The 27,636-nt window shown below is 44.1% G+C and overlaps 1 protein-coding gene across 1 annotated transcript; it reads right to left on the bottom strand.

The window, feature by feature from the left end:
* Positions 1-27: 27 nt before the first annotated feature.
* LOC103182810 (ras-related protein Rab-3C) lies at positions 28-27,636 on the bottom strand. Its single transcript, XM_042335176.1, is given in 6 exon segments — positions 28-312; positions 315-365; positions 2,779-2,903; positions 4,404-4,522; positions 24,640-24,867; positions 27,406-27,636. Coding segments are annotated over 5 exon segments (654 nt in total). The 5' UTR covers positions 27,406-27,636; the 3' UTR covers positions 28-181.

The following is a 27,636-nucleotide window of genomic DNA, read 5'->3' as shown; positions in this document are numbered from 1 at the left end:
TTTCTCCCTCCCTCCCCGTCTGTGTAATGTGGAGTGAAAAGAGATGGAAGAAGTGAGTGTGTGGGGTGGGATGGGAGGTGGAGGGTTGAGAAATTGATTTTTCCCAAATTACATGCAACTACGGGATGACTGAGGATTAAAGCGGGGCAGGGAATGGCGAGGTTACTGGGCTGGCAGGTCACTAACAGGCGCAGTTCTGCTGGGTTTGGGGCGAGCTCTCTGTCAGCCGTGTGTTCTTGTTGCTGATCATCGAGGGGTCGGTGTCGAGGCTCTCTGACATCTTCTCACAGATGACATCCACGAGACGCTCAAGACCTGTTTGACGTTGATGTTATCTTTGGCGCTCGCCTCGAAAAACTCAAAGCCTGTCGTAGAGAGAAAGGTCACAGAGTTATTGCCACAGTCTGTGCAGCACAAACCTTGTCCATACCTCTGTTTGTACTCCACAGAAGCCCCCCACCCCAACCACCCCACACACTTCTTACTCACTCCCATTTTCGTCTACTTTTCGCCCTCAGAATACACAGTCAATCTACATTATAGTATATTCTGTGAAGCGCTTTGAGACGGCTCGACAACGATTATTATTATCCTCTTCATGCGTGTATCTAGTTCCTTTTAAATGCATCTATACTTCATGCTTCAACCACCCACTCTGGCCATGAGATCCACATTCTCACTACCCTGTTGTTATTGTTCTTGTCGTACCCACTGTGGGAAGAATTTTCTCCTAAATTCTCTTTTAGATCCTCTGGCCACTGGTTATGGCCTCCCCAACAAGTTGGAACAGCCTCTGATAGAGAGTGGCCTTCCTTCCATTAGGTACATAATCTAATCATTATCATTGCCTTTGACGATTGACCCAGGTGGGGTGATTGATGTAGTAAATTAATGAAACGGTAAATTCATTTTCGCATCTTAATTTCTCTCCTGAAAATGAAGATCCTTTATGCATATTGTCAAGGTCACCGGGGACATCTCAAACCAAATAAACAAATCCTCAATGTCTCCTCTAAGCCAAGGCAGCGCGGGTCAGGAGTTGGAAACTGTGGGGTTGGAAGCAACCAAGTTCCTTTCAAATAGTAATGGGATTCTTCAAAAAATAACTGCAATTCCCAATAATGTCCTGCAGATGGAACGCTTGCAATAATACAACGCTGCAATAAAGAGGTGAGGTGATAAATCTGCTCCTAATACCAAGTGCTGGGATGTGATAATAATAATAATGTGATGTGACTAGGAATGGGATGTCCCCCGCTCTCCCCATTGTTTTTTTTAATTCCCTGAGGATATCATTCCTGGAAGCTGGAGGACAGTTTTATAACCAAACAAAGGTATTATTAGTGCTTCCCACTCAAAACAGCTGTGTTCAATGTTTCATTCGTCACCCACTGACCCGTTTCAACAACACCTCACATCAATATACTTTTGGGCCGAGCAATTTCCCTCAACAAATTAAATTGCTTTGATATGCGGTGACTGTGTTACTGGTGATTAAGTGCGGAACTGATGAACAGATGGTCTTTGAAACCTGCCTGGCTCTATTATAAGTAATATGGAGATAGAGGTTAGATTTATGAGAGTAGTTTTCTTCTGCTCTCATAAATCTAACCTCCATCTCACACACACACATTGCCCCCCCCAACACACATGCCCCCCCCACACACACTGCCCCCCCCACACACACTGCCCCCCCCCCGCGCACACACACACTGCCCCCAAACCCCCCCGCACACACATTACCCCCCACATACACACACACACTGCCCCCCCACCCAAACATACACACATTGTCAGAGGTGCCATTCTGTGGGTGAGATTTTGAACCACTATTTGAAAAGAGATGGGAATCCTGGCCAGCAATCCTGTGGATAAAATTTATAATTTATTCCGTGGCTGTTTGTGCGACATTGATGTGTGCAAATTGGCTGCTGCATTTGTCGTACAAAAACAAACAGTCACTACACTGTACAGTAAAGCCTGTGAAACATCCTCAGAGTGTAAGAAAATGCAAAGATTATTTGTTTAGAGTGTAAACCTTAGAATGCTGCTGTTGACTATTGAACAACTTCGTCACCTATAAACTGTGACACACACATAATAATAATATTATTTCTTGCATTTGATATAGTGCCTTATCACGTTGTTGAGACGTCTCAAATCACTTCACAGAATATACTGTAAAGTGAATTGACTGTATATTTTGTGTGTGAAGTGTGGCAGCCAATTGCGCACATCAGCATCCCACAAACAGTCGGGGATTGAGTGACTACATTTTTTTATTAACATTTCCGTCATCTGTACAACAGATGGAAACCCAGGTCCCAGTGCCTTGCTAGCCTTGTTGTACTCAATCCAACTCATTTTTCTTGTTTGTGAAAAATCTCGGTGAGCTGTCTTAAAGGAGCTCCATCCCTTCTCATCCAACTTGGTAAACGTGGATCAGAAAGACTTAGTTCCTGAATGATATGAAGCACTGTGTGAATCCAGCATTGCTGTTCTCTACTCACTGATAAGCCTCGGGGTCACTCAAAGCTGAAAAACAGCTCAGCTCCAATCCACCATTCGACATTCAATGCGATTCCTATCGATTTTCCGCATTGGTGGATTTAGAGACGACCAATCTAGAGAGCATCGCCTCAGAGCCACAGATGAGGGTTTAAGAGAGAGATGGATGGATTGCGGGAATGATAAATAATAAGGGCTATGGCAATTTGGTGGGATTGATGAGGAGAAACCAATTTAATAACTGACAGACATTGTGAACAGATCACTTACCTAACTGTTCAGCCAGGTGCCGGCCCTTCTCAGCAGGAACTATACGTTCGTCCTCCATATCACACTTGTTACCCACCAGGATAACCTGGGCATTATCCCACGAATATGTCTTGATCTGGGTGGCCCTGGGAAACCGAGACACAAGACCGTCACGAGGACTTGCACAGAGCATTCCCCCACAAAATACACAGTCACTGAAATCTACAGTATATTCTGTGAAGTGCTTTGAGATGTCTCAATGACATGATAAAGTGCAATATATGTTGGGATTAGATTATAGAGACGGAGACTGTCACGAGGATTTGCACAGAGCATTCCCGTGGCTCCTGTCTGCTTACTCTTTCCTTCAGTTCATTGAGAAACATTGGAGTCCTGTAGCTCAGTGGTTAGAGCACTCGCTTTGCAAGCGAGAGACCTGAGTTCAATTCCAGGCAGAGGGCGAAACCTCGGGCAAGTTTCCTTACTCCACACAGAGCCTAATAATAATCCCTCCAAAACCAAAAACAATAGTAAATTGGTCATTTTCAATCTACGACTGTTTGTGGGACATTGCTTTGCGCAATTGGCTGCTGCGTTCGCTCACAAATATACAGTCAATTCACTTTACAGTGTGTTCTGTGAAGCGCTTTGGGACGTCCTCCCGACGTGAAAAGCGCTATATCAAATGCAAGGAAAAAAAAACATTGACATGAGTGAACAAATAGAGACTTGCTCAAAGTACTTCACAGGGAAAGTGAGGAACACGGAGCAACATGGGAAGTGAGAACAACAATATTAAATTATTAATATATTACAGTATCAAATTCACATTTGATACAGTGCTTTTCACATTGTGAGGATGTCTCAAAGCCCTTCAGGAAAGTCTGTAAGTTTGGATTTATTCGCTAGAGAAGTGATGTTGGGTGGGGGCGCTAATAGAAGTGTATAAAATTATGAAGGGGTTCAATAAGATTAACATAATTAGGCTGTTTCCACTGTCTGAGGAATCTGTAACCAGTGATCTAAACCAAAACTTCGGAGGAACTACTTCACACAGAGGGTAGTGAGAGTGTGGAATTCGCTGCCTGTAGTGGTGATTGAAACAGATAGTGTAGACACATTCAAGAAGAAGCTAGACTTTCACATGAGGTAGAGGGGAATAGAAGGGGAGGGAGGGAGGAGTGGGTGAAGACTTGTGTGAAGTATAAACACTAACACGGACTGGATGAGCTGTGCGGTCTGGTTGTGCTGTACCATCTTTGTAAATGTTTGTAATCTGTCATATACTGTAAAGTGTAGTGACTGTGTATTTTGTGGGCAAACAAAGCAGCCAATTTGCACACATCAATGTCTCACAAACAGCCATAAAGTGATAAATCAATTGTATCTGAGGGGTTGTTGGCCAAGACACTGGGAGCGAGAAACTCCCTTCTCATTTTGAATAGTGCTTTTGGGATCTTTAGCTTCCACCTGAACAGGAAGATGGGACCTTGGTTCAAAGTCTCATTTGAAGGACTCATCTGCGAGTGACAGTCTAATCAGTGAGTTCAAAACCCCAGGTTTGAATTCACAACCTCCCAACTCAGCAGTGAGAGTACTATCGAACAAGCCAGGCTGACAGGTAAATAATGATTATGTAGACTCACCAGTCCTGCACTGCACTGTAGGAATCTGCATTGGCAATGTCATACATCAGGATGAATCCCATGGCTCCTCTGTAATAAGCCGTGGTGATGGTCCGGTAACGCTCCTGTCCGGCTGTGTCCTGTAACAAACCTCAGTGTTAGTCCAGGCAGTCGATTGTCCAGCTGTTCACAAACTGGTTCTTGGGGAGTTTCTCGTAACTTTATAGACCAGTTAGTGTGAGAAGCAAAACATCTGATTCTTTCCCTGCAAACATGAATCTTGACCTAGACATGAAAATGACGCAGGATTTTCAACACATTCAAGGCAAAACACAGGAAACTGAGGAACGGAGACATCAAAACAAAACTCAGAAGATTAACAGAAGGGCTGTTGAGATTGCTCCAAAAAATCACAGACTCAATTTTCTATTTGTGAAATACAAGCTGGTGGTGGAAGCTAAGAATGCTTTCTTTCTCCATTAAAGATCTTTAAGGAGAAGTGAACCAGACCTTTAGAATCCTGGCTATTATCATAAGAGGCCTTCAACTCACCCATCAGCAGTGCGTCAAAGCATCTCCTTCCTGGAACAAATGCAGCTATGTCAAGGTCTGACCAAGAAGCTAGTGGATGAGAGATTAGTTCAGTCTCACAATTATTAAGAGGAACATGCTGAGAGAGGTTTGGCCAGACAATTGGGTACAGCACTGATAGAAACAACTCTGGTTTTTGCTTAATTAAGATCCATTTCTGCAACAGTTTTTTGTTAAATAAAAAACCTCTTTCGACATGTAAACACTTCTGTCCCAAGGAATCCTTCAAGAATGTTTTGCATTTGATACGGTGTCTCATCATGTCGTTGAGACACTGATATCATTGTGCCCAGTGTAATGAGAGCTATTGCGACATCACAAAGACGTGATAAGGCACTATATCAAATGCAAGTATTATTACTATTATTATTATTGCAGGCAATGGGTTATGTAATTGACAATCATTGAAAAAAGAATTGAGTGCTTGTTACTTAATAAATGTTTTGAGTTGGCTGTTACTGACATAATTAAGGAGAAGGGCGATAAGGCTCTATATCAAATTCAAGTATTATTATTATTAATTTCCTCTACCCACATGCTTTTAGACATGGCTCATAATACCTCACACAATAATAATAGTAGTCTCATACAATAGCAGTCTCATATGTGCCATGTCTGTTATGTGATAATCTCACATGTGCCATGTCTCACACATGATAATCTCACATGTATCAAGTCTGACACGTGATAATTTCACATGTGCCACGTCTGACACATGATAATCTCAGATGTGTCAGGTCTGACACGTGATAAGTCTGACATTTAGCAGTTTCCGCTGTGTCTGTCGCTCGTCCCTGGGGGTGATGTCATCACATCACACAGTTACCGATAGGAATATCTATTTTCTCTCATGTAGATAAGACAAACATTGGTTCCTGCTGCTTTAAGGTCAATAATATCAGCAAAAGGTCTCTTCTTATCAGTGTTCACGGCACATTACCACAATAGGAATTCTAATCCTTACACTATTGTGATAATAATAATAATAATGATCCTTGATAGAATATTGTACTTTGCTACAATTGCAGCTGATGAGAACAGCAGGGATTTACATGGGTTTCACACACCTCACCTCACACTCCAGCAATACCTCACCTCACACTCCAGCATTGCTGGAGAATTACCCCATTCTTCAGACCAATGGACTCAATGCCAAATTGTGTGGATTTAACTGGTTAGACTCCAGCAGTTACCCCAACACACACTCTTTGGATACCATGAAGCACGGTGATGGGTTTCCACACGTGTCAGAGACCTGGCTAGGAAAAAAAGACTGAAGCAAATAACCGTGAGGGGGGAAAAAGCAGCGCTAACTTTCACTCCATGTGTGGACAAGTGATTCCATCAGCAATAAACTCCGGCTGCCCAAGTCACCCACCGCAGTGACGCACAGTGACTCGAAGCTCCAGGACTGATATTACCCCCAGGAGCTCCTAGCCACAGACAAGGTGGGAAGATGAGCTCGCTAATGTCAAGGCTGGTGACTCATCATCCACTAACACAGCCTCTCACAGACAGGAATAGCAACTCGGATCACAGCACCTCACAGGGCACCAAGACCCTGATCAATCACAGCAAAGCCAGTGCAAGTGCCAACATTTGGCAAGTTAATCAACACCCATTGTTCAGCACCTTGGGATGTCCTCCCAACCTGAAAGGCGCGACATTAATGTAAACTTGTATTGTACTGCAAATTAAAGAAGAAACAATAGTGGAAATCCTTTAAAAACTATTTTTTAACAAAGCCTCTGTGAACTCTAAACAATCCAAATGTAATGTGTGGGGATATTAGTGAACAGCGGATCATAGGTTGGTTCAAAGGGACCCAAATTTCACCCAGTTTTAGTCAGAAAAGCATTTAATCCAAAAGGTTTCAGAATTGCGTTTTCCGACTTAATTTCGAAACCAGTTTTTTTTTAAAAGTTGCAGAAATAGGCATCCAAATTACAATTGAATTTAAGATGTTTTCCCCCATGTTTGTGTGTGATCTTAAATGCTAAGAAACTCTAAAAGTCTTGGAAGTATGTGATTTGTTGTTGTGTCTGTCTTGACAGATGCAAATTTGGGGCCAAGTGTTTAGAAGTAAAATGCTGTCAATACTGTCAGAAGTAAAAAACTTACAGAAAGGAGCTGGGGTTTACCACGGCTCCCACACCCTTCACACTGCCAAATGAAACCAAAGGAATTGCACAAAGTCAAGAAGTTTAAAGCAGAGTATCTGACTCCAAACCCCATTACTGTAGGAACTCCAGCATCAAAATGCCTTGTAACTGGGGCTTTACATTGTTGTTATGCTGCTGGAACCATAGAGTCTGTTTCTTTTCCTATGTGCAAATGAACAGAGACTGGATAGAACAACAACAAATGACATACTTGTGCGTCTACTTAAAACAAAATGAAATAGTCACATCAGAGCTTACAAACCTCATGGGCTTGAGTCTGCACATGAAGCCCGCAAGCACATTGTTAATGTATTTGCTGTCTGCACAGATAGACTTTCTAGCAATTGGCATATGCTTCAGGGGATTATATATTCAATGTACAGTAAGATCCTGAATAACTCGACTCTGGCTTAACTTGTCACTACCACTTAAGTCACCGCGCTGTCAATATCCCAGCCACATTTATTTATGTATTTATACATGTACCTAACTCGCCATTCTTTATAACTCCTCACTCAGCCCCTTTCCCTGGAGCTCTGAGTTATCAGTTTGCTGTATATATTTCACAATACTGAATTTGGGTGAAACGCAGCAGCCAATTGTGCAGAGCAGTGTCTCACAAAGAGTTGTGGATTGAGCGACCACATTTTTTTTGAGGGATTATTACCCCCGGAAAGTGATCCGCCAATCGCCTAACAACTGGGAACCTATTTGCTGACAAGTAATTACCTTTGATTACTGTACACAGAGACGTGTGGAGTAAGTAAATTTGCCTAAGGTTTCGCCCTGAAATCAAACCTGGGTCCTCTCGCTTACGGCGAGTGCTAACCACTGCACTAAAGGACTTCAGATGCAGGCGGTGGTTTGGTATCTCTCGCTGGAGATTGGAGAGATGTCAGTGTGTCTTGTGGACAAACAGGCTGAGATTAGGAAATGAATTAAGCAGAGAGTTGCAGTAACAAACTCAAGATCCACCATTGCATGGCAACAGAACACAGTCAGTCAGTCCCTCTGCACCATTAGTATTCAGGTAACATGCATCAGCAGAGCTGTTAGAACCTGTTAATAACACAGGACTGTGCAATCTACAGGGGGTTTGCAGATTCAGTCTCTGACACCAATGGCAACAGCAACAGCACTGGGAAACCAGGAACTAACAGATGGTTGGGGGAGACTTACTGTGATGCTTACACACACTGGCCTGAAACTAATTCAGCATTGCACACTGCTCACACTCAATCCCTGCACACACACTGCTCACACTCAATCCCTACACACACACTGCTCACACTCAATCCCTACACACACACTGCTCACACTCAATCCCTACACACACACTGCTCACACTCAATCCCTACACACACACTGCTCACACTCAATCCCTGCACACACACTGCTCACACTCAATCCCTACACACACACTGCTCACACTCAATCCCCACATACACACTGCTCACACTCAATCCCCACATACACACTGCTCACACTCAATCCCTCACTGCTCACACAGAATCATTCACTGGTCACACTCAATGGTTACCCCTCCTCCTGGTTTCTGTGCCAGCCAAAGAGACTGTGGATATTGTAAAATATATTGATGTAATAACTGTGCTCCTGTGTGCAGAGCTTCTGCTCCAGGGCCACAGCATGGATTCCAAGCCGATCAGAATACGCTTTCTGCACGGGGTCAAACAGTATTTCCTATTGAAACCTTACTATTGCTCAGTGAACTTCAGTGAAAGGGTTACAGTGGATGATTAATGATGTGCAATGAGTTACTCAAGAGCACAAAGGTTTGCACCATGGAATGGGCTGCTTGTGATTACAGTTGTTCACCTCCACATGTCTTGAGTATTTTCACAATGAGTCAATGGTTGGTGGGTTCTCACAGGGCAAACTGACGATTAATTGATCTCACTTTCCCCATCGTGACTTTAGCGAGTATTTGCATGGGGGAATGTGTAGGTGTGTGAAACAATACTAATTGAGGTAATCATGGCAAGATGCGAAGAATAATGAAGAAGGTGCACAGATTGCTTAGCAGAGCGGGCAGATAGGGGGCAGATGAAGTTTAATGTTGAGAAATATACAAAATGTAAGCGAATGGAAAAAAACACCTTCCCATTTAATTCTCAAAGCTTTTTAAAATCCCACCCACCTAAGGGTTAGGGTTAAGGTTGTTCATGTGTTGTTTTCACTTGCTGGTGACTCTAAAACTGGAGACCGTAAATTTAAGATAATAATAATAATAATAAACCTGCATTTAATATACAGGTAGGACCTTATCACTTCATTGAGGTATCTCAAAGTTCTTCACATGTTTTATAGTAAAATGGATTGACTGCGTATTTTGTGGGTGAAACATGGCAGCCAATTGTGCACAGTAGCGTCCCACAAACAGGGGATTTCTGACCTGGGGTTTGGAGTTTTGTTCCAGTTGAGACACATCAAGCAGAAGAACTATCGTAACCAGGGGCTCCACATGGATTATTGTGAGTTATAAACCACAGATACAATTTCAATGCAATGTCAATGAACGTGCTACAAGATGCTTCTGACAGAAACGCTGCTTCCCTTGGGCTCACAAAGTTCCAAAGAGCAACACATGTCCACAGCTCCCTCCCTGTTAGAAAGCGTGAGGAAATGAGGGTGAAGCGATGATAAAAACACTTATTTCTAGCACATTCAGCAAACTGCTTCTGAGTTACTCTTTCTGACCTTTTTATTAACGTGAAGAACAAACCAAAATGACTAAGGCAAGACGTTAAGGGAATATTCAACATGAGAATGGGTGTGGGGGGAGGGGATTTTGTAGGTGAATGCAGCAGTCAAATTGTATACTGCAATGTCCCCAAAACAGCCACCAAGGGATTTTATCTGGGGGATTATTTGTCTGGAACACAAGAGAAACTCCCAACTCTTTTCAAATAGTGCACAGATCTTTAACATCCATCTTAACAGAGGGAACCTCAGTTTAACATCTCATCTCAAGCCAAATGATAGTTTGACAAGATGATATTTTTAAAAACAAAATCCTTGACCGAAAACAAACAGTGACTCAGAACCTTGGATCCCTTTCATTCTCAGTGTGTGGCATCTGAAAGCCCAGATTGTGTTTGAACAAAGTGCTTTTAATTGCTGCATAAAAAGAAAGATCTTCTTTGAAGATCGGAAGTATTGATTGCTGTGGACTTGGTTAATTGACTTATTACTGAATGTACCGGGTAAGCAGACAGTGTCTCTCAAGTTTGTAAGATGATTTTTTTCAATAAATACATAATTTAGATACAGCTGACATTCAGAGAATTAGCTTTTTCATGATAAAAACATTCCTTTGTCGTTCCTATCTTATCTTCTGTTTAAATACCTCCATTTGTTCTGCGTCAATGATCTTCTACATGTATGGCTCAAACTCCATCTATTCACCGATTGAGCCAATGGGGAAGAAATCTTTAAGAGTTCTACTGCAAAGTGATTTTGTGTCTTCACTTACCACATCGCTACCAGCTAAAACGTGGATGGCATTGTTGGAGATGCCGTCCGTCCGCCTGTTCGAGTGGAGGTTAAAGCCCCCACGGCATTATTGAAAAGAGAGGGAATTTCTCTTTCTCTGTGTCGTGGCCAACAATCTCCGAAATAAGATTAGTCACTCACTCCATGGCTGTTTGTGGGACACTGCTATGTGCTGCGTTTCGCCTACAAAATACACAGATCACTAAAGTACAGGTCACTGTACTTTATAGTATATCCTGTGAAGCGCTGTAAGGCGTCTCAACAACGTGATAATAATAATAATCCTTCCATTTGATATAGTGCCGTCTTCGAGACATTTCAAAGCGCTTCACAGAATATACTGTAAAGTGAATCGACTGTATATTTTGTGAGTGAAATGCGACAGCCAATTGATAAGGTGTTGTATAAAATGCAAAGATTATTATTATCATTATTAGGTCACATTGCAACAAGATTTCAAACCATCTTGTCCTATTCAAAGCTGGAGAGTTGCAAAATTCACAATTTCTCATTTACAGATAAAGAAATTCCTGGTGGGGAGAGGGGAGAGTAAATAGTTGGGATTGTAGTATAAGAATCATTAGTATTGATCATGTAGTGAATAGATGAATTAAGTAAATGAATTAAAGAAATAAAAACTGCCATGTGGCATGCATCACACCCACACCGACACAGTCCTAGTAAAGAGACACCGAGCTAGGCAGGAGTAATAATAATAATAATCCTTGAATTTGATATAGCGCTTTTCACGTCTTCTCGACGTCTCAAAGTGCTTCACAGAATAGACTGTAAAGTGAATTGACTGTATATTTGTGGGCAAAAGGAGAGGAAGAAGAGAGACTTTGAGGAAAAGAGGACAAGTCCAGCTCTCACTGGAGTGGACCACCAAGAGTCTTTTGCAGCCGGAGACAGTGTTTAACTTTTGTGCCAGCCTTAGAACTTCATCACGATTTCCTACCTGCTTTGTACTATCTCTCCTATTTACTAAAACACGCACCCAACATACATACAAAATAGTTAGAGATTATTTAGGCACATTTCATATATCACATAATGTTTTTTATATATGATTAGAATTTTAATATTGAGTGTATCTTGTTAAGATAGAGCTTTAGTAATCATTTAAGCGCGACGAGTAATGATAATGTGTCGGGTGTAATGTGATGCTTTTGCTTGTGTGGTTTTATAATTGGTAATAAAACGTTTTAATAATATCCTTAGTCTGGTTTCTGACAAATGCTTGAACCCAATTTTACAGGAGAGAGGGAGAGCGGAGGAGAGGGGAGAGAGGGGGGAGCGGGAGGGAGAGAGGAGAGAATAAAATGTGGTTCTTCACTCCATCTGTCAGAAAGCTGTTTAACATCTTGCCGTGAATATTGCTACAGCAGTATGTGGTTTACGAGCTCCACACTTGACTGCTGATAGCTGGAGTTGGTCAGGCTGTGAGCACAGAAACCGCACATGACTGAGATTGATCTCTGGAGGGAAATAAACCCAATTTATCTTCCAAACAGAAGCTGTGTTGGAACTCTCTCTCTCTTGATGGATACTCTTCCTGAGTGTTTCCTACATCTGGGGATGTATCACAGTTTTAACTAAAAGAAACAGGTTTTGTGTTAGGAAAAAAATGTCCATTTTCTTCCAGTACTTGACATATGTAACTATTGCCTGATTAAAACGAGATGATGAAAGACGGCATTAAATCAATGCCTCCTCTTACCCCAGACAGTCAAATGCAAGCCAGAGACAAGTTAGAGCACAAACAGCCTCGTACAGTTAACATGACTCAATATACGATGCAGCTCAAGAACAAATTTGAATCCTCAGGAGCTGTGTGAAGGCCGTTGCTTGGAAATGGCAAGAGATGATCTGAGATTGTCCCCAATTGATACCCGAGCCATGCCTATATATCAGGGACATTAATAGGGACTTTCATACCATTTGGGGGGTTCAAATTGCCGTGCTTGCTGTGCTCCCACTCCACCCTCTTTACCCGTTTCCAAGACCATTCTGAAAACCTACCTCTTTTCATGGCTTCTGTCACCTTCCTTCCTCCTACCTTTCCTGTGGGAAAGACACTTTAAAACTGTTATTGTGACCCACTTCCTAGCTAGTTCTCACTGGTTTACGGCAAGATCTGAACTCCTTAATAGAATCAACTTTCCAATGACTCCCACTGCCTCCCATTGCCCAGTTCACATGCCCCCCTCCCGCTCCAGCTATGCCCTATTCATGTTATTATGCAATTAGACAAACATTTAAACTCACACTGACCCACAGCACCCCACAGTAATCAACCACAGATTATTCCCTGCTAAGATGTGCAGTAATAACATCAGCCTTTAATCCTCTTGTGTGAACAATGTTCAGCTTCAAGGACATTGAGTAGGTCTCACAAATGACCCTGGCATTGAAACAGGCAGCCAGGGCACAAACTGACTCAAACAACAATATAATAATCCTTGCTTTTGATACAGCGCCTTATCACGTCCCAGAAACATCTCAAAACGCTTCACAGAATAGACTGTAAAGTCTAGTGACTGTGTATTTTGTAGGCGAAATGCGGCATACTGTATATTTTGCACACAGCAGTGACCCACAAAAAGTCATGGATTGAGGAAACAAACGCTCATTTCTACTGGTAAGAAGTGTAAGAATTTTGTTATATAAAACTACAGCTCTCTGGGGGTGGTGTGGGTGGAGTGGGGGGGAGAGTGGGGGATGGGAAGATGCATATCACAATAATGGATGCCGAAGGCCCAATGGCCTATTTGATCTCATCCTTCCTCAACACCTTCCCTAACCCGTCTACACTGCCTACACTGCATCGTAAGAGCTGCACCAACATTTCCGTCCTTAACATAACCTCTTGCAAGAAGTCACGTCTATAACCTGCACCTTTTTTCTTTGCCCTGATCTGCTGTTTGCTGCCCAGCTACGCCATCTGAAGTCATTCCAATGGTCTGAGGATCACTTTGTGAAACGCAGAATGTCCTGATAATATCTCTGGCTTCTCCACACTGCCACTGGGTCACAAACAGCTACTGAGATAGGATCTGAGGCGAACTCAATGCAGGTGCGTTATGTGATAATTAACATTGAGAATAGTTATTGGTTGATATTCGTCACATCACAAACCATATTTTGCATCCTCATCATGTAAATTATAGTTAAAAACATAAAGTAATCAAACATATGCAAAGTGTGAGACAATCGGATCCTGAGTCAGGTCTTCAAAGCAATGAGGTTCCTTTCCAACAGGATGGATGTGGGTGGATTCGAGGGCAGTCGCTCAGCTTCAGAGGAACAGCTTCACCCGAATGTGTGTTTACATACAATGCAAATGAGAGTTCACGATGCCGGAGGGGTGGGGGGAGAAGGGCTCTCCTCATAAACAAATATTTAACAATGAGAATAGACATTCTCTAAACCACCCCCTCCCTTCCATTCCAAGACTGCTTTGCAATGCACTAATTTTATGGTTGCTATCTGCCTGTCTGTAATATATACATGCCCTCTGTATTAACATGCAATAACTCTGTAAAATGAACTTTTATGATTAACTGTTGCTCCAAGCAAGGTTTAGTCTTCCAAAGGATCTGCAAGGAAATAATTAGGTCAATGGGAAATTTTTCAGTAAAGTGCAGTGACTGTGTATTTTTAGGTGAACGTGGCAGCCAATTTGCACACAGCAATGTCCCACACACAGCTATGAAGTGAATGACCATTTTTTAATCTGGGAGGTTGTTGGCCTGGACACTGGAAGAAACGCCCTTCACTTAAATAGCACCGGGGAATCTTTAACATCCACCTGAACAGACATAGACAGGACCTCAGGTAAACACCTCATCCAAAGTACAACACCTCCAACAGCAGAGGCCTCTCCCAGTACTGCATTGCAGTGTCAGCGTAGACAAGGAGCTCAAAGTCCCAACACGGGGTTTGAACCCACATCCATCTTGTGTGATGTACTCCCTGCTTCTGTATTAATGAATCTCGGTAGCAATGGCCACACTATTGGATCTAAATATTGTAGTAACAATATCTCCAGGTCAGAAAGTTTACATCTGTCCTTTCGTTCTCTGTAATATCTGGGAAACTAGCTGAGACTTTGAAAATATTTCTGTCTCAACACAATCTGATGATGGAAAAGCACAGCAGAGATATAAAATCTCTCCATATGTTTACGTAACTCTTTTACAAAGGTGTTTTGTACACCATCCTCCTGTGGAGTATAAACACCATCACCGACTAGTTGGGTCGATCGTCCGGTTTCTGAACAATACAATCTGTGCAACAGCGTCCACACACGAGGAAACCAACACACTGCTGGATATGACTGTCTGTGTGGATAACCTCAATCCAAGCACAGACCTTGCTATTAATATCCCTGTAAGTAAGCTCATCATTCCCATTCTCCTATAGCTTACTGCACTGCCGGTACTCGGAGTCTGATACCCTTTGGTAGAGATCCCTGGCCAAGGTTTACCAGTGATGCGGAAGCTCACGAATAAGACCCATGCTTGTATGTATTTTCCATGCTGTCGGCTGGTTCATTCAGTGATCAACAATAACAACAAGATACATTTGTATAGCGCCTTTCATGCCGGGAGGACGTCCCAAGGCACTGGACAGAGTACAGCATTTCAGACCCGAGCTGGGGTCGGGGGGAGGGAGGGAAAGAGGGGTGGTCGATGGCATGATCGAAAAGGAGGTCTTGAGGCGGGACTTGAAGGAGGCTAAGGAGCGGGCGAGGTAGAGTGATTGGGGGATGGAATTCCAGAGGTTGGGGGCAGAGTGGCTGAAGGCTCTCCCTCCAATGATGGGGCGGGTGGGGCGGGGGACGTGGAGCAGGCCGGAGCCGGCTGAGCGGAGGGAGCGGGCGTGTTGGTAGGGGGTTAGGAGGTCGCAGAGGTAGGGTGGGTGAGGCCATAGAGGGCTTTGTAGGTGAGGACCAGGATCTTGAACTGGATCCTCTGAAGGATAGGGAGCCAATGGAGTCGGGCGATAATGGGGGACATGGAGTCACGGAGTCTGGTGCAGGAGAGGACACGGAATTAATACCAAGATATAGAGACAGCTTTCAGACCATGTCACCAGTAAATATCTCCCTACCCAATTTTCATTTACAGCAATGGGCTAATTAAATTTATGATAATTTTTGAAGGCTCAATTGAGGGGGAAGTTTTCTGTGTGTAACAACACGTTGTAATTCAGAGCCATAGGAATCCAGTACTATAGTGGTTAGAGCACTCGCATCGCAAGCAAGAGGACCTAGGTTCGATTCCTGAGTGGGGCGAAACCTTAGATAAGTTTCCTTACTCTACATCTCTGTTTACCTAGCAGTAAGTAGGAACCCGGTTGTTAGTCGACTGGCAGATTGCTTTCCCGGAATAATAATCCCTTCAAAACATTTTTTAAAAAAAATTTGGTCGCTGAATCCATGACTGTTTGCAGAATTGTTATTGTAGTGTTATTATTATAATGGTAAACAGATTTAAAACTGAACATATTTTCAATTTAGGATCCAAAGATCAAACTTACTTTCGATGACATAAAAATAAAACAGGAACGAGTCTTGCTTTGTGAACATGATTTATAGTGGAATATATGTAACTTACTTTGCGCCAGGCACAACTTAGTTTAGATTTCCATGGCCAAATGTTTAAATTATCAATCAATCACTTAAAAAAAAGCTATATAATTTGGTCACTCAATCTATGACTGTGTGCGGTTTAGCCCTTTTGAAATCAGAGGAAGATTTTTGCTTTATTCGCTATTTAATCAGTTAGGCCCAATTTCAGCCACTGCCAAATGTGATTGAAAGCTGAGTACCAGCCCTGGAGAAGTCACCATTCTGAATATCATCTTCAGTTTCCTTCAGCAAATCGTCTTTCAGTGCATTTCAGTAACAGCAGTCGCTTTTGTCCATTATTTAATTGCAGTGTAGATGTCACGCAAGAGCGAATACCTGTTGTAGAACAGTAGTAGGTTGTGTGTTTGTAATTTGTCCAGCAATCTGCCTTGCCATCACCTCCTCTGCATTATTAAACAGCTCAGGTTCAGCGGGTTTATTTCACACCCACTTCCTACTTAAGAGCAATTCTGATTACATTAATCTCACTTAACTATTTTTCTTTCTTTACACAAAGCCATAGCCTTTCAATGCAACATAAAACGACATCTCGCTTACCATTACCAGCTCATTTGTCTTTCCTCCCTTCCTGAAGGCAATAACTCACGCTGGGATATGGATTCACAGGTGCTGGCACTTTGCTCGAGTGGCTAGTTTTCCTGTGATGTGTTGAGCCGAGACAGTGAGCATCACAGAAACCGTCAGACCGTGACAAGGAGAAGGTGGGGGTGCAATCACAATCGTGTTCAATCATTAGGAAGAACAATCTTCTGACCATTGGTGATAGGGAGGGTTACAGAGACAAGTCACATAGCTCACAATTGATTTGGGTGTTTAGATGGTTTCGTTAGGATTTGTGTAATGTGTCACCTCAGTTACCTATATCTGAATTGATAAAAAAAAAGGGAAAAGCAGTAAGTAGAAACCCGGATATTCACTGACTCCACGGCTCTTTGTGGGACGCAGCTGTGTGCAATTGGCAACCACGTTTCACCCACAAAATACAGTCAATTCACTTTACAGGGGATTCCGCAAAGTGCTTTGTGCTGTCTCAACAACATGATTAGGCGCCGTATCAATTATGCAAGGATTATTATTATTACTACTTGATAAGAGCATTGCTACTGTCAGCACTTCTGATAACAGAGGTAGGGATATATATTCTGGAGTTTGAGAGTAACCTCTTCACACTTCTGCTTATTTAAATAGAATCTATGACTTCCAGATGCTTTATTGCAGCAAAGGAAACCTCATGAGATCAACCAAATAGGAATCATTCTCCTCATCATTACCTGATCAATGTTCCAAGTTCCATTTAAATCTTTTCCTGAAATGGGTTCCACTGGCCTCTCAGATATGTAAGAAATGTACCATTATCCAATTTATCTGTCAAAACACCCTAAATAAATTATGGTCCAAATGTATTATTTATATTTGTATCCCAATAACATACAATGATATTAACAGTAACACCACCATACAGTCTGATATTAACAGTAACATCTCTATATAGCCTGATATTAATATGATATCAGCCAAGAATTCCCCAAATAAAATTGTGTCATTCACTTCATGGCTGTTTATGGGACATTGCTTTGCACAAATTGGCTGCCAATTCCCAAAATGCAGTCACTGGTCTTTACAGTATATCTTGTTAAGATATCCTCCAGTTGTGAGAGGTATTATATCAAATGCAAGCATTATTATTGTTATTTTTTAATCACAATTACATTTTACATAAATAAAGTCTAGTGTATTTTCAGCAGCTTGGTTTATTCTCCTCACAGTCTCTAAAATTTAAAATGACATTTCTCCCTTCACTCACTCACTGTGTATATCTGTATTCTCTTTGGTTGGGGAAATGGAAAGGTGTAATAAATACCAGTGAAGCAATAGCTTCAGGAATTTAATGGTACCCTCTGCCTTGCCACCTCCTTCCCCTCTTTTAGATCACGATTGAAGACTTACCTCTTTGAACGCGCTTACGATCACCTCACACCCACCCCCCCACCCCCCAGGTTCGGCATCAGGCTCTGCCACTGTTAAACACTGCGAGATGCTGCCCTGCATGAAGGGCGCTATGTAACTGCAAGTTGTTGTTGTCATGAGAATCCAACTGCACGTCCATTTCCACGTTATTAATGAGGCCTGGTGGATAGCTTCATTTTAAATCTCCTGAAGCATCTAATCTAGTATTGAGTTTCACATGTTGCCTTTAGTTGTCCCTATTCTTTAAACACTTTAAAGACACACACCACCCACACAGACACACAGACAGACACACACACACACATATGCACACACACAGCGCACTAACTTCCTTTCAGTTGAAGCTCCACAAACCAATCCCCTTTGGTGATACTCTGAGGTCAGAGTTCAAGACATAATCTTCCCTTTGCCCACAATCATCTGTTTAAAGCGGACGGGTTAAGCTGTAACAGTCCTGAAGGCCTGGAACAAGGCAAGTATTTACTCAAACACGTGTCAGCATTCAGAGGATTATCGTGGCTTGCTCCCAGTGTAGCATCTTACCTGACAGTACAATATTAGTAACCCTGTATTAATAGTGCAAAGCAATGGTCTCTCCATAGCCTCTCTAGCTTTACATGCAAATGTTGTCAAGTGTAGTGACTGTGTAGTTGTAGTCAAATGAGACAGCTCTCTCTCACACAGCAAAAATCTGACCCAAACCTGACCAATTTATCTGCAGGACGGTTGACTAGGACATTGGGAAAAATTCCCTCTTTGTTTTGAACAATGCCATGGGATCTTTAGTGTCCATCTGAACAGGCAGACGAGACCTCAGTCTAAATGTCTCATCTGATAGACGGCACCTCCGACAATGCAGCACTCTTCCAGCACTTCACTGGAGTGTCAGGTCTGCACCGTCAGCTCAAAGTTCTGACGGAGAACTTCAACCCACACCCCTGATATGGAAGATCTTAGAGTGGTTAGAGATAACAAGTGAGAGACCTGGGTTCGATTCCCGGCAGGGCAAAACCTTGGGCAATTTCCTTACTCCACATGCCTGATAATAATCCTTCAAGAAGAAAAAAGCAATAATAACTTGGTCACTAAAATCCACAACTGTTTGTGTGACACCGCTGTGCGCAATTGGCTGCCACGTTTTGCCCACAAATATGCAGTCAATTCACTTTACAGTCTATTCTGTGAAGCGCTTTGAGAAGTCTCGAAGACATGAAAAGCACTATATCAAATGCAAGGATTATTATTATTATTATTATTATAGTATTAGCTGTAAAACAAGGCAACATTCAACATTGTGGACGTTCCAGGTTGCAGTATGAACATTGTGTTCTGCTTCAGAGCTGATTGTCACTGGGCTGTGACTGTAGGGCAAGATGTCCTCCCGAAAATATACAAATGTAAGTTGTTGCTATTGAGGTGAGCAAATGTGTTTCACCCCGTGGCAGGACACAACATCAAGCTACTACATTTAGCAGCAACAGGAATTTTGTTTCCTTTCAGTACCTGAAGCATCAGTTTGCACTGAATTTGGGACTGAACTAAACTAATCCTGGATTCACTAGGCTGCACGGCAAGAGAAACAGCTACAAACTGCACTCAGGCAGCACCTTTCTTATGGGGTAAATGTGTTTTAGCGCCCTGAGATGCTGCCACATGTGAAGGGCGCTAAATAAATGCAAGCTGTTGTTGAATTGCCTGAACCAGGTCATTAAGAGCTTTTTTTTAAAATATCATTTAATTTGGAGCTGGATCAGATTACGCACTGACAAAAAAAAGGCAAAATGTTAAGATATGAATGGGATTACCCTCCGGAAAGGAATCCGCCCGCCATTGCTGTGAGGAGAATGGACATCACTGATTTTGAAGGAAATCAAAAAGTGCCAGGCTTTGTAACAACAGCAATGCACAAGGTATTTATGCAAATCTGACCTGAACTTTAACAAACACAAGCTCTGATACAAATGCCACTTCTTTAAAGCAGTCACACACAGCATGGGATGGGGTAACATTGATTAACAGGCGCAGTTGCCTGACCTTGTCTCTGTTGGCCTGCGATCAGTGTTTGTATGCACGGCTCCCGACCTGACAGAGTCAGGAAAGCGCCTTTGTTACAGTGATAGTCCAGGAGCCACACCTGCACCAGGAACATTCCGCAGGTATTTGTTCAGCTTCCCTGTCGAGCTGTGCCACATCATCCCTGAATTCACAACCCTGAATAGTAATTGCATCACCGTCATGCATCAGTGTAATACAAGCTCACAGAGTGGAGTCCTGTAGCTCAGTGGTTTCAGCACTCGCCTCGCAAGCGAGAGGACCCGGGTTCGATTCCTGGGCAGGGCAAAACGTTGGGCAAGTTTCTTTATTGCACACACACATGGAGTAGCGTCCTGGAGCTCTTGACAGTGGTGGAATCTGACCTCAAGCTGGGGGGAGGGGGGGGAGAAGTGACCATAAGCGCAATCAAAAAGGAAGGTCTTCAGGCGCGATTTGAAGGTGGGCGGGGGAGGGGGCAAGGTGGAGGGATTGAGGGAGAGAGTTCCAGAGTTTCGGGGAGTAGTGGCTGAAGGCACAGCCACCGATGGTGGAGCGGAGGGGACGAGGGACAAACAGGAGGCCAGAGCCAGCTGAGCGGAGGCAGCGGGTGGTGGGAACTGAGCAGAGTTAGTCCTAAACTCATTTCCTGCAGCTCCTTATAGTCAGCAGAGAGAGAGAGAGATTACAGATTGAAGCCAAGCCAATAGGTGACAGGACACCTGCACCACCCATTCCCCAGGCTTGTTTTCAGAAGCAAAACTGCTAAGGATTTGAGGGAATTGCTGTAAATGGCATGTGCCTAATCCTGGTGCTCACTGTCCTATTGTGATCTTTCTAATTGTGCCAAACCCTCACTGCAGTTGTGCAATCGAGCCTTGTCTAGAAGGTGCAAACACTACTCTGCTCACTTTTGAAACATTCTTCTTTAAATCTTATTTGTTGGGGACTACAGTATTACCCAGGGATCTCTCACTATATCCTGAATGGGTGAGGGGAGGAAAAGAATAAAGTTTACACACGTCATCTCTCACTCTCTTTGTAACTTTGAGAGCAGCACAGGTCCTGGGAAACCTGCCAAACAGCTTAGGGAATTTACATTATATTTGCATATTCTCAACCCACACGGTGTTGAAGGAAAGCACAAGTATGTTTGAATATCCCTCCACCTCTATCACCAGGTCCCATCTCACATTATCAGCATTAACCGTGCTCTACATGTCAAACAGCAGAGATTCTATGAAAATTTGAGCCTTTGTTTTGACATTTATTCTAATATCTGGATGTCTCACACAACACAGGTTCTTCATTTCAGAGCCTGGTGTTATTATTATTAATAATCCTTGCATTGATATCATACCTTATCACATAATTGAGATTCCTCAAAGCATTTCACAGAATAGATTGTAAAGGGGTGTGACTGCATGTATTTTGTCGAGGGTCGGACACTGGACTCATTTAAAACAAACAGGTAGATGCAGTGATGGGAAGACGGTAGGCTGAGTATTGTGGAAGGATGAGATCAAATGGGCTGAAGGAGCTTCTTGATCCAAACCAATCTTGTGATCTTACGATCATGCAAATGTGCATCAGTTAAACTTGCTCAGCTGAAGAATGAGGTAATTGTTTTGCTGAAGGTGGTTTAGGAGTGACGGCCTGGCTCTTACCTCTGGGTTACAGGGTTGTGACTGTAAGTCCCCATATAAGGACTTGAGCTCACACCAATATTTTGTTCTGTAAATTGAACTTGATGGTATTTATATTATATTTATATTATATTGATGGTATTATATTTATATGGTCACTCGGTCCATGGCCGTTTGTGGGGCACTGCTGCCATGTTTCGCCCACAGGGTGGAGAGTCACTATACTGTACATTATATAATGTAAAGCACTTTGAGATGTCTCAAAGACATGATGAGGCTCTATCAAATGCAAGGATTATTATATTATTTTGATCATTTGGAATAAAGATGGATTTCATTTGATCCAAATGAACATTAATCGACAATATTTACAGACACAATAAATAGACCAGGCAATAAACCGTGCAAAAGTTCATTCTATTTATCGAAATAGCAATTAAACGAAGGTCATTCCAGAGCAGAGACATTTTGGTTGAAACCTCCAAAAACCCATCAGTTTTCTTCTACATGTTACATTATGCATTTGTACATTTTAAACAAGGTTTTCATACTTATAAATTCATTGAAATATGTTAACGAATTCTTCCGTAAAACACAGTATTTCCAGTTTATACATGAACTGCCAGCTCTTTGCACATGGTTGACACTGAATAGGCAGCTGCTAACATCAGCTAACGTTTGCCTTGCTTCCTTACACTTGATGGAAAATGTACATTTGGTTATGCAACAAGGCCATCAGTTGAAGGACAGAAAGTATTAATGAAGAGGAGAGGAAAGAACATACTACAATAATAATCCTTGCATTTGATATAGTGCCTTACCATGTCTTCAAGGAGACGTTTCAAAGCTTGCCCTGCTCAGGAATTGAACCCAGGTCCTCTCGCTTGTGAGGTGAGTGGTCTACACCATTGACCACTCTATCCTCCTCCACTGCCTCTCACCTCAACCTTCACGGTTCTGTCCTTGAATGGATCAGATCCTACCTCTCACACCATCTCCACTTTATACATAGCCCCCGGACCGTCTCGTGCGGCGTTCCTCAGGGCTCTGTCCTTGGTCCCCTCCTCTTCAATATCTATATGTCCTCTTGGTGACATCATCCGCAGTCATGGGATCAACTTCCACATGTATATGGATGACACCCAACTCTATCTCTCTGCCTCCACCTTTGACTCCAGGACCTGACCGAATGTCTGTCAGACATCAAGTCCTGGATGAGAGCCAACTCTCTTCAGTTGAATGTCAACAAGACCGAAGCTCCTGATTGGCTCCCATCAGCGCCTCCTCACCTCAGGCGCTGACAGCATCAGCATCCGTGGTTGCACACTCCACCGCGCTAAGCCAGTCCAGAACCTTGGTTTCTTGTTTGACCCTCAACTATCCTTTCTACCCCACATCTGTGCCATGACCCTCTCTGCCTTTCCCCACCTTCGCAACACCACCCGGCTCCACCACTGTCTCACACCACAGGCCCCCGAAACCCTCATACATGCTTTCATTACATAGAGACTCGACTATACAAATTCACTGCTTGTCGGCCATTCCAACTCCTCCCTCCATAGGCTGCAGATCATCCAGAATTCTGCAGCCCTTGTCCTCTCCTACACCAGGTTCAGTGACTCTATCAACTCATCCTCGCCCGACTCCACTGGCTTCCCATCACACAGAGGATACAGTTCAAGATCCTGGTCCTCACCTTCAAAGCCCTCCATGGCCTTGCTCCCCCCCCTACCTCTGTGACCTCCTAACCCCCTACCAACCTGCCCCACATTCCCTGTCTCGCCTGCCTCACTATGGGCGGGTGGGCCTTCAGCCACTCTGCCCCACCCTCTGGAACTCCAACCTGCAATCCCTCCACCTCGCCCACTCCCTTGTCTCCTTCGAGACCCATCACAAGACCCTCCTTTTCGACCGTGCTTTTGATCATCCTCCTTCCCCCTCTGCCCTCCATCCTCCCTGATCCCGACCCCCATCTCGGGTCTGAAACACTGATTGTCCAGGACCTTGGGACATCCTCCTGACATGAAAGACGCTTTACAAATGTAATTTTGTTGTTGTTGTTGCTCTAACCAATTCACTACAGGACTCCACCATTTGATAACTGTGTCCAATACGCAGTAGTTTGGAACAGGATTGCTAATAAGGAAACTGGAGGTATGTTACAGGGACCCACAGGAAAACCACTCGACACCCACAAGCTCCACTGGTAACTGATGTTTTTCCGGTTCCCAGCTGGAATCTCCACCCGGATTGCTTATTAAGGAATGCCACTCGGGATCACTGTGCATTAATGTTACACCGTGTGGTACGTGAGCTGCTGTGAAGTTCTCGAGGTGCAGATCACTACAATAACAGTAATGATTTGAGTGCTGTCCAGTCAGGACTGAACCAGAATAGCCGCCTGCTTTGGGGAAAACATAGGGAAGGGTGGGGCAGGGTTCCCCCAACACCCTGAACATGTGCAGTGTATCACCCATGTCTCTGGTTGTTTAGTCAATATAAACAAAACATTTATATAAAAAACCTTTAAAGCGTCATGACATTATTGTAACAATACCATATTGTACAGTATTATCCAAACCTATTATTGATAAGCTTTCACACTCTGGGTAAATAATAAAAAGGACATTGACATAGTTAAAGGTAGTTAGACTCCATCACTCCACATACACAGAGTGAACCACACTCACCCAAATCTGCAACTTGACCCTCTTGTCGTTTCTATAAACAGTTTTGACTTTGAAGTCGATGCCGACAGTACTGACGAAGGATGATGAATACGTGTCATCAGCATATCTGAAGAGGAACGAGGTCTTTCCCACACTGCTGTTCCCAATAATGAGCAGCTTGAACATGTAATCAAAGTTCTGATCTGATGCATCTTTCTGTCCATATCTTGCGTCGTTTGCAGAAGCCATCTGAAAAAAACAGATGATACGTAAACCTCTCTCAAACTGCAGTGCACTGTACTAAAGACAGATTGATACAGGACACTGTGATGGGAAGAGGGAATAGAGGAAAACTGTAATAGAGAGTGATTGTAACATTTACACAGAGGGCCATCTGGAGCTGGACCTAGTCACCAGGGAGAGTGATGGAAACTAGGACACGGGACTGATCACAACAACAGCCACAGCCACAGCCACAACTCGGGGCTGTGATGGGAAGAGGTGAAGTTGACATTTTGGAAGGATGAGATCAAATGGGAGGAAGGACCTTCATCCTCACCACGCTTATGATTTTGTGAATGGATTCAGACTAGACTATCATCGGCAGATTGCCATGGATATGTATAACCAAAAATTGAATCGCACAATAAATACTGCATGCATTTTATTGTGGGATTTTACAACCTTCTGACTCAGAGACTCAACTGAGCCAATCTGACACACACATAGATCGACAAAGGTTTTCTCTCTCTCTATGACAATGAATTGCTCGTTGTTCCAGCTTTCTTTACATATGTGAGGAGTAGATTAGTAACTGATGCCAATTCCAGCTGGGAACCTCGTTCCACCTTCTCCACAACTCCTCCAGTCAGTGCTGGTGAGTGAGTGAGACACTCACTGGACAGGAAAGGAACTAATTCTCATGTCAGCTTCACCGCAGAGAGAGAAACGCTGGTTCAAAAATAACATGTGTTGTGGGTGTCGGTGAAAGTCAACAGGAACAGGGATCACCCAGTCCAGTGGGTTATTGTTCCACAGATACAAATACAGTCAAATCCCATAAGAACTATTGTCAGATGTGGAGCATCTCTGGCAGCATCTGATTCAGACAGTCGCAGGTGTCTAACCATCGACACCGTCAGTCAGGGCTTTTAATGAAGCTACACCTGGCAACAGAGCAATAAAAAATAAAGACTAAATTAATTGGACAACGAATCGTTCATCCCTTTGGGATTCACAGCAATCCAAACCCTTCTGCTCTGCCACTGAGGGGAGATCCAGATATGTTCCTCAGGAACCAGAGGGTTTTATTTCAAACACACAAAGGCGAGGCTGACTAATGCCAACATATATTTAACACAACGTATGTGTCGGACCGGGGCTGAGCTCTTTTCAACATTAACGCTGTACCCTGGTGCCTGCACTGTGTGTGTGTGTCTATCACTGTGTGTGTGTCTATCACTGTGTGTGTGTGTCTGTATCACTGTGTGTGTGTGTGTGTGTCTATCACTGTGTGTGTGTGTCTGTATCACTGTGTGTGTGTGTGTGTGTGTCTATCACTGTGTGTGTGTGTGTCTCTGGATCACTGTGTCTCTGTATCACTGTGTGTGTGTGTCTCTGTATCACTGTGTGTGTGTGTCTATCACTGTGTGTGTGTGTGTCTCTGTATCACTGTGTCTCTGTATCACTGTGTGTGTGTGTCTCTGTATCACTGTGTGTGTGTGTCTCTGTATCACTGTGTGTGTGTCTCTGTATCACTGTGTGTGTGTCTCTGTATCACTGTGTGTGTGTCTGTATCACTGTGTGTGTGTGTGTCTCTGTATCACTGTGTGTGTCTCTGTATCACTGTGTGTGTGTGTGTGTGTGTGTGTCTCTGTATCACTGTGTGTGTCTCTGTATCACTGTGTGTGTGTGTGTGCAGCACTGTATTGGAGCTGCAATCAGTCAGAAGCTGTGTCTCGGTCACTGCCACAGATCGAGGAGAGAAATGGATGAAGGGAGAGAAAGAGAGGAAGAAGAGAGAGGTAATTGGCCACAAAACAGCCCCAAAAGGTCGGGGCAGAGTCGGTGACACAGACAAGACAGCGACTAAAGAGAAAGAAACAGCCGAAAAACACCACCTCGTTGAGTTCATTAACATTAGCAGGAAATACTGTGTGTTTGTACCGCTGAGAGGGGGTCAGAGACCTGAATATACCCCCCACCCCCAGCACCTGTCACACAGTGTGGAGCCCCCCAGCCCAGCCCCCAGCCCACACTCCACCCCCCCCCCCCCCAGCCCCCAGCCCACCCCCCACCCCCCACCCCAGCCCACCCCCCACCCCAGCCCAGCCCCCAGCCCACCCCCTAGCCCAGCCCCCACCCACCACCCCAGCCCCCAGCCCACCCCAGACCCCACTCCAGCCCACCCCAGCCCAGCCCAGCCCACCCCCCAGCCCAGCCCCCAGCCCACACTCCACCCCCCCCCCCAGCCCCCAGCCCACCCCCCACCCCCCACCCCAGCCCACCCCCCACCCCAGCCCAGCCCCCACCCACCACCCCCCAGCCCAGCCCCCAGCCCACCCCAGATTCCAGCCCAGACTCCAGCCCACCCCCCACCCCAGCCCCCACACCCCAGCCCCCACCCCCCAGCCCCCACTCCAGCCCACCCCACCCCCACCCCCCAGCCCACACCCCCCACCCCCCAGCCCACACCCCCCAGCCCCCAGCCCACCCCCAGCCCCCACCCCCCACTCCAGCCCCCACCCCCCACCCCAGCCCCCAGCCCACCCCCCAGCCCACACTCACCCTATTTGCTGCTAATCTGCTCTCAGCTCAGATACAGGACAAATAAACCCGGATATCAAGTCACAAAAAAGGAGACAAAATGCAGGTGTGGATTCCTCCAAATGAACTCGAGGTTTCAATTGGGAATAAAAGCGTGAAATCTGCAGTCAGTCCGTCCGCTCCTCAACACAGCTCAGCGGTGGCGAGGAATCTCCAGTCCACAGCAGATGGCCGGGGGTGGGGTGGGGTGGG

This window comes from Callorhinchus milii, unplaced genomic scaffold (assembly GCF_018977255.1).
Source record: "Callorhinchus milii isolate IMCB2004 unplaced genomic scaffold, IMCB_Cmil_1.0 Scaffold5, whole genome shotgun sequence".
NCBI lineage: Eukaryota > Metazoa > Chordata > Chondrichthyes > Chimaeriformes > Callorhinchidae > Callorhinchus > Callorhinchus milii.
Note: the sequence above shows the minus strand (reverse complement) of the source record. Positions and strands in the feature narration are given on the sequence as shown.